General features: G+C 35.1%; 1 protein-coding gene across 5 annotated transcripts in view; it reads left to right on the forward strand.

Moving 5' to 3' along the window:
- RALYL (RALY RNA binding protein like) overlaps positions 1 to 19,408 on the forward strand; it is a 369,877-nt gene that overhangs the window by 256,266 nt on the left and 94,203 nt on the right. The window contains exon 1 of one of the 5 annotated variants that reach the window (XM_005422867.2): positions 5,980 to 6,099. The exons of the other annotated variants lie outside the window; for them this stretch is intronic. Coding sequence (XP_005422924.1) covers positions 6,063 to 6,099 — 37 coding nt within the window. The 5' untranslated portion in view covers positions 5,980 to 6,062. Of the gene's footprint in view, positions 1 to 5,979; positions 6,100 to 19,408 lie in introns of those variants that run through there. 5 annotated transcript variants of the gene reach the window in all.

A 19,408-nucleotide genomic window follows, 5' to 3' on the forward strand; every position in this document is an offset into this window, starting at 1 on the left:
TTGGCTACTATTACACGTACACATCTATACTTCTATTATAACATGTAAACTCTTAACTTACTCTATAGAGTTATATTACTACACTATAAAACTCTTCACTATCTTACTCAATACAGTTTCTTACTTACTTAAGGCATATCCTTACTTGCAACTATAGGAACTTAGATTTATAATTTTTCTGCTTAATGTCTGTGTACTTTTATTTTTACATCAATCCAAGCTTCTTCCAAGGCTGCAAATCAAACCCTTCATTATCTGTGTAAGTTTCTATCTTTTAATTTCTTACACAGATCAGGGTTCAACCACTGGTGATCTCATTCATTCCCAGCTGAAAAAGCTGCTCCAGCATTAAGAGTAGAGGTTTGTTTTTCAACATTCCTTAAAAGTAGATACAGGACATTACATGCTTCACACTTGCTGGTGTTGAGTAGCCCATGACATACTAGTCTCCCCCTGCCTGAAATAGTCTGTTAGATTTAGGGATGCTGAAGGACTAAGATGGACTAAATCTTGGCCAGTGCTGAATCTTATGGCAGTTGATATTGAATCTGGGCAAATGTGATCACAAATAAGGCTTGGAAAAAACTTCAAGTTGTCATTTTATCCATCTCTTCTGAAGGCTCCTCTGAGATACCTAATGTGTTATAAATCCTTTAGCAAGCCCTCTTATGCTTGCCTTTAACAAACTTGGTTTCCAAAAAAATGATTTAAATCTTTGTTTTACAGACTCTATTAACATCTAGACAGAGAAAATGGCTTATTCATGGCTTTTTTCCATCAAATTTTTGTTCAAGGACAGTTAAAAAGTAACTCTACTCGCTTGATTTAGGGTTTTCTCCTCGAAAACTTTTTCATATTTTGAAACTCCTTTCTTTAATAATAGATAACAATTTCACTTTTAGATAAGCACATGTTGATTCCAATGTTATATTTGTAGGAAGTGACACATTAAACCTTGGGAAATTATGACTCACAGAAAAATATCCAAATGTATTTCTAGTGTTCTTGTTGGAGGAATGAGAACACGCTGGGAAATGGGCAAGGGCCATGAGGAACAGCCAGTTTGAGCTCCTACCTGAGAAAGAAGGTGTCAGGCTTTGTTTAAAATCTCTGTGATCATATTGTTAAATTCTTATAGTGACATCTGATAAAAAGAGCACAATCTAATGAGGGAAGCTTGACAGTGAATTCCTTAAAGACTAAAGATAAATGCTACTATAACAATGAGACAAATGAAATACTAGTGAAAAAGCTTCATTGAATAAGAAAAAATTACCCATGGTGAAAGTAGGACCAGTACCATAGAGGCTTTCTCCTGCTATCTAAAAAGGAATCTTTTGTGGTGAAGTCATTACTGTCTGATAGCACTGAAGAAAAGTAAAATGGGTCAGCAAAAATGTAGAAGATAATAGAGAAAAGAAACAGCCAAAGTTTTCTTAAAATCAAACAGCTCCAGAAAAAAAAATTCTTCTGATTTTTTTTTCCCTAAATTACTGGATTATGTAAATGGTGTGAATGTAGCAAATTTTATTCTAATGCATCATTTGATAAATACATGAGGTCTTTGTGAAATCTTGCAAACTGTATATTCTTCTGAATACAAACACTGGAGCACAGCAAAAAGCAACAGAAAAAATGGAAGACTTATGAAACACTTTAACTGCATTTTGTCTTTTGTAAAGAGGAGGATTGCTGATTTGAAAGTGTTATGATAAGTTGTTTCTCTTTTATCCAGACAATTTCTTAATACACACAGCTGTGATTATGTACTAACAAATAGAGGCCTCTTTGAACATATTTACAAATTCAGTTGCACATCATTTTCTCTCTCCATATAATTGCTCCTACAGTCAATCACAGTCTTGCAGGGTGAAGACCTGAGAGGTAAAGTTGAGAACACTTAGAAACAATGACCCTAAATATAAAAATGCTAGGGAATAATGGCAATCATCAGAGAGAGGTTTGAATATAAACTCTTTGGGCAGGGTTTACTTGCCTAGATATTTGCCTAAAGTCACATAAGAGAGTCTTGGCTTCAGAAGGGTGCTCCAGAAGGTTGTAGGATTTCCACAGGTGCTGTGCCATATTTTCTGGCTCTGTGTGAATGTCTCAGATACCATAAATCATTGAACTAGTGCTAGACATGAATGTTTAGGCAGTGAAATTGAGTCCTTTAATCTACAGCCAACCTATTAATAAACCTTTTCCTTCTTTGGCACTGTCAATGGTCTTTATTTCTGATATGTTTCAGGAATGCTAGACAGCTTTGTTGCGTCCTGAAAAACATTTTTGTAACACCTTGATTTTAACTTACAGTTGTAGTCATGACATGTACAAATTTTGCTCCTTCTCATCCAACTTGCCACTGTTTCTGCAGTATTTTACCAGTGTTAGGCAGGGTTGGTTTGGCCAATATGTTAAGCTCTGTCCTCATTACATCATAAAAAGAATATCTTATAAATCTGCCTGATTAACTAAGTGATATTTCTTGTTAAGGTGAATTTTATTTATCTAATATTACAACATTTATAAAGCAACATTGTCAGATATCTGTATAAGTATCAGTAAAAGGTGCACATACATGATTTTAATACATCAATAATTTTATAAAGAAGGGGTTATTACTTGGAGAAGGTTAAACATTGATGCTTACATATATCCTTTATTCAAAGAAAAAGCTAATTCATATTCAGAGATGTAATATTTTCTTAGATGACATCATAAAACGAACTGTAGTGGAAGCTATAAAAGATTATTATCTGAGAAGACTCTTTGGGTGTGCTAAATTAGACAATGAAAGAGAGAACAGACTTTAGCTTCCTCCACCTTCATTTTCTGCCTAAGATCTGTTCATTAAAAATATAATTGGGCATACCACCTAGGCAAAGTGTTTATTGATGAGTAATATGTGAAATTCATGTTTGCAGTTATATGTTTAAAATATCTGCATTTTGTTTCTTCTCTTCTTCTTCTTAAAAAAAGAGAGTTTGATAAATTTGTTACAGTATTCAAAGAAAATTTTGGGACCTTATTATTGGGACCTATAAAGCGGGAAGGAGAGAAAGGCAAGAGGTGTTATGAGATGTGCAGATGTGGACATTGTCAATTCTTTTACCACCAGCAACAATGACTGACAAAATTCATTCCAACATACTGTTTAAATAACATTTAAACTGTTTCAATCATGTAAGATGCATCCTTATAGAAAAGCAATAAGTTTAATGTGATCAGGTGATTTTTTGTTGCTCATATGTTCCATTCATTTCTTCCCACCTCCCTAAGCTGGTTACATTTAACCAGCCATATGCCAGATTCTTACTTTTTTAAAGGTGTAACACTGTGAAAGTGAATTTTAAAATCTCCTAGCAGAAAACAGTAATACAGAAATAGAGGAAGATGCTGTGCCCACTCAAAGCTAGCCAGCACATTCAAGGTGTGGGGGTTTTGCAATATTTTCTCATGAAAAGTCCTACAGTGATTTGCCAGACAGATTATATTTATTTTTAGCAAATGTCTTTCACTGCACTGAAGAATCAGAGTTCCAATTAACACAAAGAAAAAGACAAAGGCTGTGCTCTCAAGGATCATTGATTTAAAATAAATTAATCCCTACCCCATGAAACTCCCATTTAGTTTAATTTTTTATATTATACCATTGCCAAAATATATCCATATAAATACATGTTGTAATAGAATAATGCATGAAGGAACAGTGGAAAAAATATGCAAGTTGTTGTAGGTGCTGTATATTAGACAACCAGAGTTAGTAATATATGGCTAGGTGAAACACAGAATAAAAATTGGGGGAAAAAGTGGACATTGATGACAAGGCAAAGATCTGGGCTTTTTAATTACAATCTAATGTGAGCTGAGGAAAAAAATTGGGGACATGTTGCGAAATCAATGAAACAAGGAAAATTTGAACTGAATAATATGCTTGGGAGCCTTCAGGTAGAAGAAGGAAGAGAGCAACAAATGAAAAGATTGCTACATGAACCAGCAAATTTAAAGGGAGACCACAGATCTCTGTAGTTAAAGTCAGATCACAGATCTGATTTGGCTGCAAATTTACTCAGTGGGAAAATTGAACAGGGCAACTGTAGAATTATCCTCAGTTCATATAAATTGGTGCAAAAATATTGACTTCAATGGATATTAACTACGCAATGCTATTTGACTATAAGGCCTCCAGGGTCTTTCTATATGGTGCAGATATTTTGTCTGCTGCCATGCTTAGCAATTATACTAATTTTTTCCCTTCCTGTCACTTTTGATTTGTTTTGCAATCTCCCACCTTTCTGCTGACCTCAACATTTGATATGGTGTAATCTCAAGTCTGGTATTTTGAGACAACTGTGGGTGAAATACTAAAGAAATCTAAAAAAATTATCCATTGCTTTTGCTTTCCTCAGGCTACACTTTATCCTCAGCTTTGCTGATACAAATCCAAAGCAAATGAAAAGGTATGTGGTCAGATTTTGACAGAAGGAGGAAATTAGATTAATAGAGCAATATAAATTAAAGATTTCGCTTCAGTAACTAGAGGCGTGTCAACACGAGGATTTGTGACTACTGAACAACTGAAAGGAGAATTAAATGGTGCACATGGTGCACCATGTGTACCATTTAATGGTTATATGGAGATATAAAAATATATCTGATATATCTGAGAGGTAAAAAATTATGAAAAATTTAAATGTAGGGCAGGCAGATTGAAAGAGACATTTCTTTTAATTTCTTTTGTTTTTCATTAGAAAAGTAACTACGGGTCAATGTTTTAGATGAATGCTACCAAATTGTTCCTCTTTGACTGAAAAATGAATGATCCATGAACACCAAATATTATTGTTTTTTATGTAAGCCAAAGATATTATTTTTTTTATTTCTTTGAGTAGTTTCGGAGCTGCTGTCTAAATATGTATTTTAAGCAAGAGAAAGAGTACTATTACCAGTTTTCAAGACATTTCAGTCATTCTACCTTTTTTCCTTAGATGCTTCTGTGTTTGTGCTATCTGGGTTTAAGATGGCAAGCAGCTCAAAATACAAATTTCCTAAAACTTTAATAAAATTGAGTGAATATATTTTTTAAAGACAGACTTATTGCTGAATGACCTGGAATTTCTACTTCTTTTCAACTCCATTATTGCCACTGGGATCTTCTTGACTGTAATCTAACCAGAATGGCAAATACCAACTCCAATCTCCTCAACACAGCAAAAATTTCCTCACCACTCACCTGTTCCATTTAGAAAGATATCTGGATTGTTTGAAATGGTGATATATGTAGATGATCATAAAATACTGTCACTTTATCCCTGTGACCTTCTGATTCAAAAGACTAGAGAGCAGTGAAGAAGCTACAAAAATGAACCATCAGCAAAATGTTATTCGAATAGCTTTCCCCAAATTAAATCATTGAAAGGTGATGCAGAAGTAAATATAGGTATGAAAAAAAAAATAATTCATTTTATAAATGAATATTATATAAATTATATATTTATAGAATAATCTATTAATGAGGTCCAACATGCAGTCAGGATTTAATTGATCAACATGTGTTGATTTTGTTTTAATAGTAATTTGGAAATGTAATTGAAATGAAAATGTAACCAAAAATATTTTAACATACTCATATGCATAATTCTAAAACCTCTCAATGGAAAGTTAGTTTCTGTTAGTTTATGAGGTCATTTATACAATTTTGATTATGTCAGGGCTTTTTCAAGGAATCTTGATTTCAGACCATTGCATAGCATATTACCCCACTTTGTCTGATTACATGATTCTATCTGTGTTCCAGATTTTTATTAGCTGGTATCAAACACATTTGAAAAAAAGTATGAAAATAAATATGTTTTGTCTCTGAGCCTTGTAATAGAAAAAATAGCTAGAGCCAGTAGCAGCTCCCCTGGATTTTAGGAGAATGGTATTACCCTGCCTTTCTCCGAGAGATTGCTGGTTACCTTCTGTCAGTGAGCAACTGTCTCGCTGCAAAGCAGGAGCACGATCTCTTTTGTCTGTGGTCAAGGCAATTATTTCTTAGAAAGTGGAATTTCTTCACAATGACTATGTACAAGAGCAAACGCAGAAACCAAAGATGTAAGTAAATTATAGTTTTTTTCATATTCTTACAGAGGAGGGAAAATAAATCTCCAGTTTCATAGAAAACCATGTTTTACTTTACCCTGCTTTGCTTGAATTATACCAGGAAAACAGGAACAGTATTCCATGCCAATTATCCCACTGTTTCCTCATATTAGGTGCATGAAAGAGCTTTAAAATGAAGGGGAAAAAAAAAAAGCTCACTTGTTACCATGGAAACGCTCAGAAAGTGATTGCTTGACGGCATCAACAAAGAAACAAAGATTAAATATAAGTTTAGTTCAAAAGAGCAACCTTTATTCAGGGCTTAATTAGTGGCTAGCTGTGACCTTTGATTTCATGAGGCTGACATGCTTTCCCCTGGTGGACTTTTTTGTGTGATTTGCATTAAGAAGACAGTGATAACAGAACTTTAAGGGCAGTGATTTTATTTTCCTATATCACAACTTTCAGAATTAACTAGTTTGCTAGCAGAGGAAAAGAGAAGCTTGCATGTGTGTCTGCTGTGCCTTTACAACACTCCAGTCCTGAAAATTCACTGGCTTCTTAAGGCATGACTTTCCAGTCAAGCACCTCTTTGACTTTTTAAATCGTTACGGCATCAGAAGGGGGAATTTCAGTATCAATATTGCCTCCTCTGGAAGCTTATGGAACAGGTGAGTGAGGCAAGTGAAAATGTGCTGTGGGTCAGGTCATGAAGTATCTGCTGCTCTAAGAAAATCTAGTAAAAGGCTGAGTTATGAAGAGAGAGCATGTCAGAAGCTGTGAAAAAAAAGACATTCCTCTAAGAAAAATGCCATATACACACTCTGTTTTCGGGGAGAGGGCAGGAGGGGCAGAATATCGAATTCAAAACCAGATAAGTTTGGACTTCATTTGGACAGGAGCATTGCTAGGGTTCAGAGGGATATATACAGCTATATCACTGACCTCAGTTTCTGGTCCTTGTAGATTAATCAGTGTAGCTGTCCTTCAGTTTGTCTTGCTCAAAAGAAAAGGATGTGCTGAATGTAGAAAGTTTAGCAGGACAGATCTCTGCTAAAATCTCTGCAACAGAAATCAATCATCTGCATCACATTCAACAAAATAAATTATCATAAATTTTCATAGCAGCAATAGAAGAAAATTATTTATATACGGGCAAATTATTATTAATCTAGCTCTTTTTAATGTATTAATTACTCTCACCATTATTATGTAAACCATGAGCTCTTTCTATACCCAGCTGCATTCTTGCAATCTCTCCTGTCCAAGCCTGGTTATAGTGTACAATAAAAAAATTTGTGCTGGGGTAGATGAGTTTCAAGGGTTTTTTGTTGCAAGGATACAGTAATTCACTAAAATGGCACAGGATGCTTCTAAGAATGCTTTTTTGAATAGAACCTTGCTTTCACCCCTACTGACCCCAAGGAAAATTTGTGATTTGTCCAGAGGCAAAAAACCCCAATGAAACATGATCAGAATTCATACTGTAATTATGAGGGTGGATGTTGCAATGTTTTCTGTTCTAAAACTGTCTTCAATTTTAAGATCCAAATCTAGAAAATATCTCAAGATTACATACATATTATATTAATTACATATATAGGCATATATATTATACATATATAGGTACGAGTACTGTATACATGGATGCTTCATTAATACATTAGCTAATTAGTAACTGAAATAATCCTAACAAACAAACAAAAAAGAGTACTTTTGATAATGCTCCTGTTTATATCATTCAAAGGCTTTTTGAAGGATAGATTTAATCTAAGCAATTTTTATTCTGAAATATAAGGAATTATGGTAGCAGCTGCATTAAACAGTAGGTAGGTACTACATTTTCTGTGCATTTCTGGTGCCACTTAATAAAACATAAGATGTTGAGTATATAATAGCCAGTATATGTGGAATAAACCTTGGGATCCATACCTCCTTGCTATCTCTCACTACATCTCACTATCACACCTGAACTTGTGGCATAAAATGAAAGTGAACCTTGTGGCTTTTTCCTATTCACGGAAATTATGCTTCTGGATTTCATACACTCCTTAGAGCACTCTAACCATTGCTTTCCAATCCTCTTTTTTAATGCTTTAAAAAAGTTATAAATGCATTCTGTACTTAATTCAAAAGCTCATCTGATAAGAGAGGAAGATAGAAAACATAAAGATATGATGGCATTTTTCTAATGCAAAATAGAAGTAATCTCCATATCCAATTTCTATCTCAGGTACAAAACTGTGGCTAGAAGAATACATGAAAAAAAATGTGTTTACCTACCTGTCTGTAAGAATGGGATGGAAGTTTCCTATGCATATTTTCAGCTACAACGTAATACATAAATCTTCTAACTTCTAAGCTAATCTTAATGTTTTTCTTTCCTCGTAACTTTGAGCTCAATTGTAGAAAACTGGCCCTTATATTAAATACTTAGTATATTTTATTTATTCCATAAACATTGTAACTTACGAGGATTAAAACAACTATCACAACTAATTGCAAAACTTGTCTCACTGAATAAACAAAATTCCAATGAAGGCTATTTCTGTATGATTATGTGTATCTACCTCCCGACAAATACAGAGCCTCCATGCATACATTTCTCTGCACAAGCAGATTATAAGATGCTTGATCCTTCAGGATGCTTGATTCAGGATGTTATCTAGGTGATAGGCTGATTTCTCATTTCATTGCATGGGCATAATGGCTGAGTGAGGGGAAACCATCATAGCCAACAGAGTCTTGTTACTGGGCACTGGTAAATGTGTGATGGTAGAGTTTTCTGAAATAAAACCTTGGAATCTTAGACTGTCCTACTTTGGGGCTGCTGGGGAAGATGGTCAGGAAAAGTATTGCAGTAGGCTGCAGTGCAGCTGTGGGTTTTCTTCATGAGAGGCAGCCATCCACAGTCCCACCTTCTGGAGACACCATGCTTCCAGGCGTCCTCTCCCAAACTGAGCAGCAGACATTCCATTTCTCATTACAATCTTTCTTTTAGCCTTCACAGGAAGGCTATTACAGGAATCAAGGAAAGCTACTATCCCTGAAGAAAATAATATTGGAAAAAACTTACTTACCTATAAAGCAACTTTAAGAAACTCTCATTATTCTTATTTATTGGTGGTTTGTGTAGCTTGACAAGACAAATCACCACAACCTTGTGAAGGGTTCTGCATGAAGAGATGATCCTTAATATTTCTTTGGTCTAACACCATAAATTTGACTCAGAAGAAATGCAAGTGGAGAAAAATAGAGTAGTGGCTAGTGTGGCAGGCAGATGTATTTTGGGGAAGGTGTGCACCACAGGAGCAACACCTAGGAGGAAATGGCAGAGTGCTGCCAGAGAGATGCCAGTGCTGCCAGAGTGCTGAACTGGGGATTGGAAAGGTAAAGGAAGGATGGAGAAATTAAGGGGAAAAAATAGAATTTATCTCTTGCTTTCTTCAGTTTCTTGTTTCCAGTGTATCATGGGACCTCTCACACATGTCAGCAATAACAGTCAGAGCACAATGGCAGCTGAGGCGAAGATCTTTTGAATATTGGGAACCCTTGATAAAGTCAACAGCTACCATAAATGCAGCCACAGATACTGTCCCTTTCCAGGGTGCTGGAAATTGAATTCCCAAACTTGTCCATTCCAATATGAAGAATCCTGTCAACATCAAATGTCCCTGAAATTGTGCTCCAAATGCATTAATGACTTCTGCCATGTCTTGATGGCCATGTAATGTCTGCAGGTGCTACCTCATGTATGTTTGTGAAGAATCCTTGTCTTGCTGAAGAAAGAGTTTTGTGTACACTGATAAAGATGAGAAATTCTATGAAATTCCAGTTTGAAGGAGTAATTTGGACAATCTGAATTCTTTGGTCTATTGCATTGTCTGATATATTTTCTTTCATTGAGAAGGCCCCACTCGCAAATCTTCTTATCACAGATTTACTGTTCTTATGTTCTTTGTCACCCCTTACAGATGGAATAACCACTTTCAAGCTTAAAGAACTCAGTTGGCATCTGTTAAGTCATCTTATATTACAGTTTGATCAGCCCATCATTACTTCCATCTTCTTTTTGCCTCTTAGGGCAGTAAAGAGGCCTCAGTACTGAAGCTGTTGCTGCTCAAAGAAAACAGCAGCCTTTAATATAGTGTGTGCTAGGAGGTAAAGTAACAGGAAGACCAAATCTCATTGGGGAAAACAAGTGTAGTTACTGACCCAGATACATATAAGAAAACTCTGCCTCTTTCCTAAAAACATCAGAGACCTAGACAACAGGGGAATATCTCTTCAGCATGGTATTGAGACAACTTTCTTCGTGTAAAGCTATCCTGGAATAGCCCCAGGATATTTCTGCTGCTCCATACCTTTGGAGGAAGTAGAGTTCAACACAATTAAGTGTATCAGCAATAAAGCTGAACAAGAAGAAACACATGATCTCCAGGAATACAAATATCTTTGAATATTCACATCACATGGATAAAATTTTTATACAAATAAAAAATACAATTGTGACTCAATAAGGCAGGGGCTTCCGGGTCAGAAAATTTCTTCTTGTAGCTTTGAAGGGAGCTCATGGTGAGCTGAGAGGGTTGGCTTATTTGAAATTATTCATGCTCATTATTCCCATGTTACTAAGCAGTAAAACTGAAGGTATATGTCCCTGACTGAAGCATGTTGTCTAAATGAGCTACAATTTTTTTTGACACTTTTTCAAGTATCTGTGTAGACTTCTAAACCATACATGTTTTTTTCTGCCTCTAGACAGTACAAATGAATCAAAAATATTGAAAGAGAACTGTTTCATAACGCATATTTTGAGAGGTTAGTAGTCTGACTGAACTCAACACGCACAACTTACATGATGCTTCCAACTGTTTGGCAGGAGTCTACCTCAAGAAGAGTAGAATTTTTCTGCCTGTAGAGGAAATGCTGAAAGTGTGGAGAAAACCTTTACAAATCAAAAGCTTACAATCTGCCTTGAAAAGGGGAGAGAAAGGAATAAACAGTGTAGGTACAGATTCAGAACTGACTTTAAAAGAATTGTCTGAGAGCAGAAGTCAGAACAGCAGAAAGGCAAGTGGAGAACATAACAAAGAAATTCATCCAGCCACTTCAGTTTTATGGAGGAGGAATCTGGGGCAGTAAAAAAGCTTAATAATAGCTTTGACTTCATTAAAATATTATGGTTTAAATGCTGGGGGGGGTTGGGGGAGGTGTCTTTCTTTTGCATAATTTAGTAGAATAGTGGACAATGTACAACAATTCAACAAAAAAAAATCAGAAAGCTAGGGACATCTCATAGAAATGTGTCTGCTATTATTAAGGATCATAAAAAGATGATTATTAAAAAGCATGAACATATGCAAACAATGCAATTTGGATTATGTGATTTGAAGTGCATTAGGGGAATTAGCAAAGGATGTGCCACGCCATTGAACATTTATGTTTGAAAGGTCATTTAAAACTAGGAAGGTATCAGAAATATAGATGTACTACTGGTTTGCATGCACAAATAAAATTCCAGCCTGCACAAACTGGAACCAAACGCTGCTATGTTCATCAACAACACAATTTCTCATTAGTAAAACAGCACTTACTCTGTGTTTATTTTAGTAAAATTTTAAAATTGTTATGACAGCACTCCAATAAAGATCAGACATCTGGGAAAATCAATAAAAAAAACTTGAACTGTATTAAAATAAGAATCATTAGGTTGAAGATAACCATAGTCTGAAGTAATCTATATTGAAAGACAATTCTGATTGTTAACTTGAGCAAACACAAGCCTGGCTGTTAGAACCTAAATTTATATTACTGCAGGCTGATTTAAGATATAAATTTTCTGAGTGTAATCAGTCATAAAATACTAAAGGAATTTGCAGTTTGTCCTCTGTATCATTTAGATTTTGAATACAGATTTCTTATCTATTTTCTAAAGTCTCTTTTAAAGAACTACAGTAAAACCGATTGCAAAGTACCCAAATCCTAGAGTTTGTATGCAAGTTGAAAAGAGTATTATTGTCATAAAATGTCTAAAACCTACAAAACTCTGGAAATCTCAAAGGAACTACAGCCTTCCTCTATTAAGAACTCTATACACTGCTGTAGCATTGCCACCTACCTGCCTATTCAGAAAAAGGGAAGAATCCTTGAGAGATTCAGAACACAGAGAATCTATTCTCCTAAGGGAAAATCTGCTGTTGCTTACTTTCATATAAAATTCTGATTTTTTTTTAGATGAAAGAATTTCATGACTGCGTAGTTGTGCAGTAGAAATCCTGATTTTAAGAACAATTTTCTTTTTGCTTTTTTTTTTCTGATCCAATTTTTTCATATTAAATTTACTTTCTCTGTAGGAACAGCACAGGAAAGAATACCTCCACCTGACCTCCAGCACAGGTCTTAGCATCAGACAAAACCTGTGTCTGCCTCTTTTCATAATCAAAACTATTGACAGGATGAAAATCCCAATCTTTGTGAGAGATTCAACCTTTTTTTCAATAAATGAATGAAAGTTTTAGCATTAAATATGTATTTCACATTAAATATGAAAAATAAAAAAACAAAGAACTTTGTATTTCAGTGACATCCCTCCAGCTTTGACCAGTCATAACACCAAGTACAGTGCGTCTGGTGACACCCCCAGAAGGAAAAACCCCATAGTTTTAATAAACATCTTTCAAGTACCTCAAAATATTAACCCAAATCTGATAAGTCATCAAAGGTATATTTACTGGTTGTAAAGTATCAGCCAAGACCTAAATGATGCATAAAGTCCATCATTTTTTTAGCAGTTGTATCTTCAAAATTCTTCAACAGTAAAACTCAGATACATTTCTGGGGGTTACTTTTGAAACATTCTCCCTCCTTCCTCTTTGCACTTCCCCAAAGGGACAGAGATCTCAGACACATTAAAATGACACTACAATGTGAGCACAAAAGACCAATATTTAGCCTCTAGGTCCTATGCAAGCATTCCATGTCTCATTTTTACTTTTCAAAAGTTTATAGTTTTGGTCATAAATTTCTATTTTTCTCCATCTAATTTTTTTTTTTAATTTTTAGTTCATTAAACATTCTGAAAAACAGGCTGCATTGTCAGTAATAACCATAATTATAACAACAGATTATGGTTATAGATTTTTCTGTCCCCGTCCTTGTCCCTGTAAATAAGATAGCATCTCTTCCACATCGTCCTTTCCAGAAGACAGCAGCTATCTCTAGAATCTACTTAAATTTCCCACAAAATAAAGTTTGCCAAGGGCTACTTTTCACAATACATAAATAGAGAAATAAGGAATACATATTTTATCTTAAGCCTTCTTTTGACCCTGGTGAGTTAGAAACTGCCTTAGAAAATCATCCCAGTATAATTCTTCGAATACAACACCCATTGTCCTCCAAATTGCTGGTATCTGTCTCATTAATAGTGTCTGAAGACAATTCTATTGCTGATTATGGTTTACCTCCAGGACTGTCATAAAGCTTGAGCTAAGAACGGCATTCTAGCCTTGTTTTACTGCTTGCATTCAGATATTATTTACTTAGGACTGCCAGAAGGTTTAGCACAGCTGTTTATAACACTTTGATTTTGCCATATTTTTATTGTGTAACCACAGGGCAACACGTGCTATCAGCAGAGAGCTGAAAACTAATCCCAGAAAGTCTCAAAAATCAGAAATCATGTTTATTATTTTGAAAATGATCTTTAAGTTTTCATGGAATTATAGAATGGTTTGGGTTGGACAGAACCTTTAAGATCATCTGATTCCAACCTGTCCCTCACACAGACAGGGACTCTCTCCACTAGATCAGGTTGCTCAGAGACCCATCCAACCTGGCCTTCAACCATCTTCCTTGAAGGAAAAATGCTTTTATTAAACATGTAGTCTACAATTAACAAAAAAATATCAGATAGGGAATGATAGGGTAAGGGAGGTAATGTCCTGCTTCCCCTCAGTGGCTGAACTAAAAACCAAAGAAAATCTCAGTGGCTTAGTACTGGTCACTTGTAAAGTAGGATGCCTGACCTGAGAAATAGAAGGATATGTTATGATTTCATTTCAGATACTTGATTTAATGAACCTTTCCATTGGGTATAATTTTACATCACCTTATATACATTTACAACAATACTTCTACATTACATTATCACAGTTACATTACTGAGTCCATCCCCTCCAGAGGCTTTTCCTGAAGCACACAGCCAGAAGCACCTGAAGCTAATCCAGCAGCAATCCAATGAAGGATACTGCTACTAAATTGCTACAGAGCCCTGGCACATCCATAGCTTCTCCAACCCTCTCCTGGGGTCTGTATTCTTCTGGGATTATCCCCTCCAGAGGAACTCACCATCCTCTTCTGTGACTCTCTTGGTCCTCACCCTCCCCCAGGGTCCTCTATCCTGGTCCTTACAGCAACCTGAACCTGGTTCTTACCTTCCAACCCACCCCCTGACTCCACTCTTTTTATGCTACTTGTTCTTAATTGGTTACAGGTGTGTATGCCACTTGTTCTTAGTTGGTTACAGGTGTGGGCTGTTCCTAGCAATCAGCTGCAACTCGTTGTGCCCCCCTACAATTTTATATTTTCAATTTAAGATATTTGTTAAGCATTAAGCCTTATAAAGATGGACTCATGCTGGTATGGATGTAGTTTAAACACACTTTTCCTAACTCCAATACTTCTTAAAATGATTATTTTCTTCAATCATGTTTCAATATGTTTGTCTACAAATCACTTTTGTGAGAGTAGAAAATCTGCCAGACTTTTAGCACTGTCCTTACATCCTTGGTACTCTGAGATCAGCTATTTAGAAAGAAGCTCTTACAGTACCAGTCCCCAGTAATGTATACATTAATATATCTATATAAAAGTAGTCTGGGATGTGCCACACATGCTGCATTGCACTTCACTTGGCAGTGATCAGCCAATAGATTTTTCACAAACAGGACATAAAGCATTTTTTCTGAACTAGTTTCATTAGTGAGTAGCCAGACAGGCAACAAGTAGATTACACATAGCTACCAGTGCCCTCTCTAATAATTTGAGAGCAATCATGCAATGATTTGAATTTTTTTATATAATCTCAGACAAAAAAAAATCTGAGCATCTTTGCAGAAATTAATGCATATGACAGAGATATTTTGAGTGAATTTTTAGCAAATCTTGACTATCACACAAAAACTGGTGTTAACACTCATGGTCAAAATTAGCCTCTTAGGGTTCTTTATAATGTCTGTCAAAAAGAAAATATTTTGCTGCTATTCACACATATTTTGCTTATACTTATGAAAGAACCCCCCAAAAAGTGGAAAATTATTTTTTTCTAGTTTAGAAAGTATTAATATATGTGGTTTTATGATGTATGTCCTATACGTGAGAACAATCCCTTCCATGATTAATTGAAAACTCTTTTTGTCCAGATTGATATTGCTGTAGCAATGCTAGGAACATTTTTGAAAGTAAACATGAAACCTTTTATATTTCCTTTTTATTAGATGGGTTTTAACCAGGATATATTAAGAAATATTAGAAGGACAATATCTCGTTAAATGCAGGGTCATTTGGATTGATCTGCCTACAAATACTGCTTGAATTTCCTTATTGCAAATGTTTTTGCAGTCACTGTGAAATCTGGTTTCATTCTTCCTCTTCCTAAAAATACATGCGCATGTGCATTTACATCTTTTTTTTTCACCTTCTCCTGAATATAAATACACATTTTTACATTAACCAAGACTGCTTATTATAATTCAGTTTCAAAATATTTGAAAGCCCTACATAAAATGTGCTGCTAGTTATGCTGGAGAACATGTTTACATTTACACTTAAAAACTGCTTCCACAGAATGTACTGTATGTATTCAAACAAAAGATATCTGCTACAGAATTATCTATATTTTGCTAACTGGTCAGTTACTCTCCAGAGATACCATTAGCTCAAATAGGTATCCTGAAGCACCTAAAGTGTCTAGTGAAAAATTTTGCTTGCTAAAGAAGTTGTGCATATATAAAAGAAATGCAGACTTATGGCTGGGGGGTGAGAAAAAACCCCATACATGTAATTTGTCCTTATTTTATGAAAAAAAGGTTATGCTGTGAATAGTCAGGTTACATGTAAGTGATATGCATTAAAAGCCATGGCTGTCAGGCATCAGAGACCAGAAGAAAGAAATATTCAGTGAGCATTTTCCAACTAACCCCTCTTAAAAGTCCATTTAGCAATTGGGCGTTTAATAGCATATTTTGCCTCTGAGCATCTCCTCCAAGCATTCTTTTTGTTTTATTGATTATGAAAGTTTTGGTCATGCAATAGTGAAATTAATGGCAACCTTCACATTGATTGACATAGCATTGAATCAAGTCTTTGTTGCTTAGAAAAGAGTGACAATTATGTTGTCCTTCATACTGCAGTCACAGAAAACAGCCACACAACGTGCCCTAGGAGCCTTTCTTCTCGGATTTAACTCCAATTTGAAAGAATGTCTTACAAGTGAATGTCTTTTTATTCTGTTTCTTCAGCTGCTTTTTTGGAGCATCTGTTGAAACTGCTATTAAAGTGTCCAATCTACCACAATTTCCTGTAGTTTTTGGCTGAGAAAAAATTAATACAAACACAAAGCTATTGAACTTTGGAGTTTTAGAAACACAAATGTTGCACCATCAAAATGTACTTTAGTCTTGCAAGGAATCTCATTTTCCTACCTGTGACATTTTTAAGTTCACGTCTGCTGTGTACATAAACAATCTGCCAGCTTATTATTCTTCATATATTTACATATAAATACACATGGAGCCAGAATTTAAACTCATTTCTGAAGTCATTTCTCCACAGACTCTTGGTTAGCTAAGCACATCATTGTCTCACCCAACTCCATACTTAGGTCCTTCTCTGTGGAGAGCAGAGTTTAGTAATGGATAAAAGTGAGGATGTCAATGGAGTCCTGTCAATCAACGATTTGGGATACTGGAAAGAAAACAAGTTTGTCTTGTGCTCAAAAACACACCTGTATCCTTTAATTTAGGTCATGTAACTATCCTGTCATTCACAGCAGCAGAAGACAAGTTGTATTTATATAATTTGCAGTCAACTTTAATTACAAAAGAGAATTATTGAATTAGTATATTATGAGACACAACATTTTAGGTAATCCTTGGAAAATTATTTAGTCAGACCTTAAGAATGGACTCTACATGAGATTGACACTTTTTAACAGGCATAGTTTGTTGTTGGGCATTAGCTGTATCTTCAGAGATCTGTCTGCCATGTTGGTCTCTCTTCTCCCCATAGAGGCAAAAGAAACTGCAAGATAGTTTTGTATGTCCTGTATCAGACAGACATTAGTAAAACTTGTGTATATATTTTCAGTCTCTCCTTTCTGAAAAACCACCAGCTGAATTGGTTTAAAACACATTTAGTACAGGAAAAAGAAATGTTTGGCTCTTTTTTTAACAATGACATATTTGGCTGTGCTTCAAGCACATGCAAATTAAGCAGCCAATTTATAAATCCTGCCATAAGTGGGTTTTTTTAAGGGAAGCTACAATGCATTTGGAATACACTCACACTGCTGACTATTATAGTACAAATTTTCTAGACATAAATGACTCAGAAATATTAGGACATTAATGTTATTTAACAATTCATATGCCAGTGCATTGACATGATGCTCTGGGCTCTAGAAAAGATGAGATAAGAAGAAAATAGTTTATGATAGAGTTTGTGTCTTCACTGAAGTTCAAAGGATTTAATACCATCCAATCAAGGTGAAAGATTAAAAAAAGAATATTTAGTGACCTTTTGATGGAGAGCCAAATGGTACTAGTGATCTTTCCATTTAATGCTGTCATGATAGAGTCAGTGATTGAAGGATTTGACCAATGATGAACTAAAGTTATAGAAACTAGAGAAATTCTTGTAATGTCCTTACTAACTAGCTAAAAATAACACCAGCAATAATGATAAAGCTCACTGAAAGGGTCTATAGAGACAAGGTTGTAGCCTATATAAATAAAATATTGTCTGATGCTGTGATCTCTGAATATAAACTCTTAATGACAAAATTCATGGTAGAACAAGATGATTAAAGACTCAGAATCTCAGATCCCTCCATTTCAATAACATAATTTACAACTTTTCTATACCTCCAGTAAGAATTAAGGCACGTATCTCAAATATGCTTTTATTTTCATCTCTTATTAACAACCTATTTCTATTTATTCTAGAAACCAACCATTTGTGGCTTGAAAGGAAAAATTTGTTACTTATTTCTTCAAAACTATCCTGCATAATTAAATGCCATTTGAACCTTTATGCATTAATTTATGTTTCATAATCTGTTTCTTGCAATAAGCAAGCACGTGTAAGGAAAAGGAGAAAATGGAAAAAAAACCAAGAAACTGGAGCCCAGTTCCAGGCTGTACTGAAAGCATTGTGCTATTGTGGCCAGAAGTTTGCACTCTGGAGAAATAACAGTTCCCTTTTTCATTGTACGAAAAAACAGCATCCTGTTTGTTTTTTGCTTGGAAAAATATCATACACTTGAAGCTCTATCAATGCCCTTCCTGAGAGTATTTGAGATTAATTTTATTCATTTCTCTAGTGGAAGAGTTTGAAAGCTATGTCAGCAATTCTGGTGATATCTGTGATATTTATAAGGCCTGAGAAAGTTGTACTCTGAAGGAAATTGTTAATTATGGACCATAACTTCATCAGTTTTTTTCCTGATGTGCAATCAACCTGCTATTTGTCATGGCCTTAATTTTATGGCATGTTAAGCTGCTACATAGTTTTAAATAATGTGTGTCTAATTAATACTCCTTAACTTCAGCAACACACATGGGCTACTCCTTCTGGCACCTTTCTTTTTTATGAGTGCAATAATATTGTTCCAGTTTGGTACATAACAAGCTTTTTTCTTTTTCTTTGACACACAAATTCAAGCCTTATCTTGTAATGTATAACTACGGACAAAGTCCTTAAATAACAAATGAGTCTGCAGCTCCATGACAAACGACCAACCAAGAATACATGCCAGCCACACCTGTTTCATTTCCACAGCTGTAGAAATTTATTTGTCTCAAAGATGGTTAATCTGATCATTGATTCATTCTAGTCAGGAAAGCAAAGAGTAGAAAACATTAATAAGCTTTAGATGTCACTCTGTGAAAGAGTAATTAGCTTGATGCATGTTTTACTCAAAACTAAATGCAATTTGGCCTTAGCCAGATCCAACTTATGCTCATGTGCACTGAAGAAAGATGTTTGTTCAAAAATTTTAAATTCCTTTTAAACTTATTAATCATGAAATCTCTGCACC

This window comes from Geospiza fortis, unplaced genomic scaffold (assembly GCF_000277835.1).
Source record: "Geospiza fortis unplaced genomic scaffold, GeoFor_1.0 scaffold7, whole genome shotgun sequence".
In the NCBI taxonomy this organism is placed as follows: domain Eukaryota; kingdom Metazoa; phylum Chordata; class Aves; order Passeriformes; family Thraupidae; genus Geospiza; species Geospiza fortis.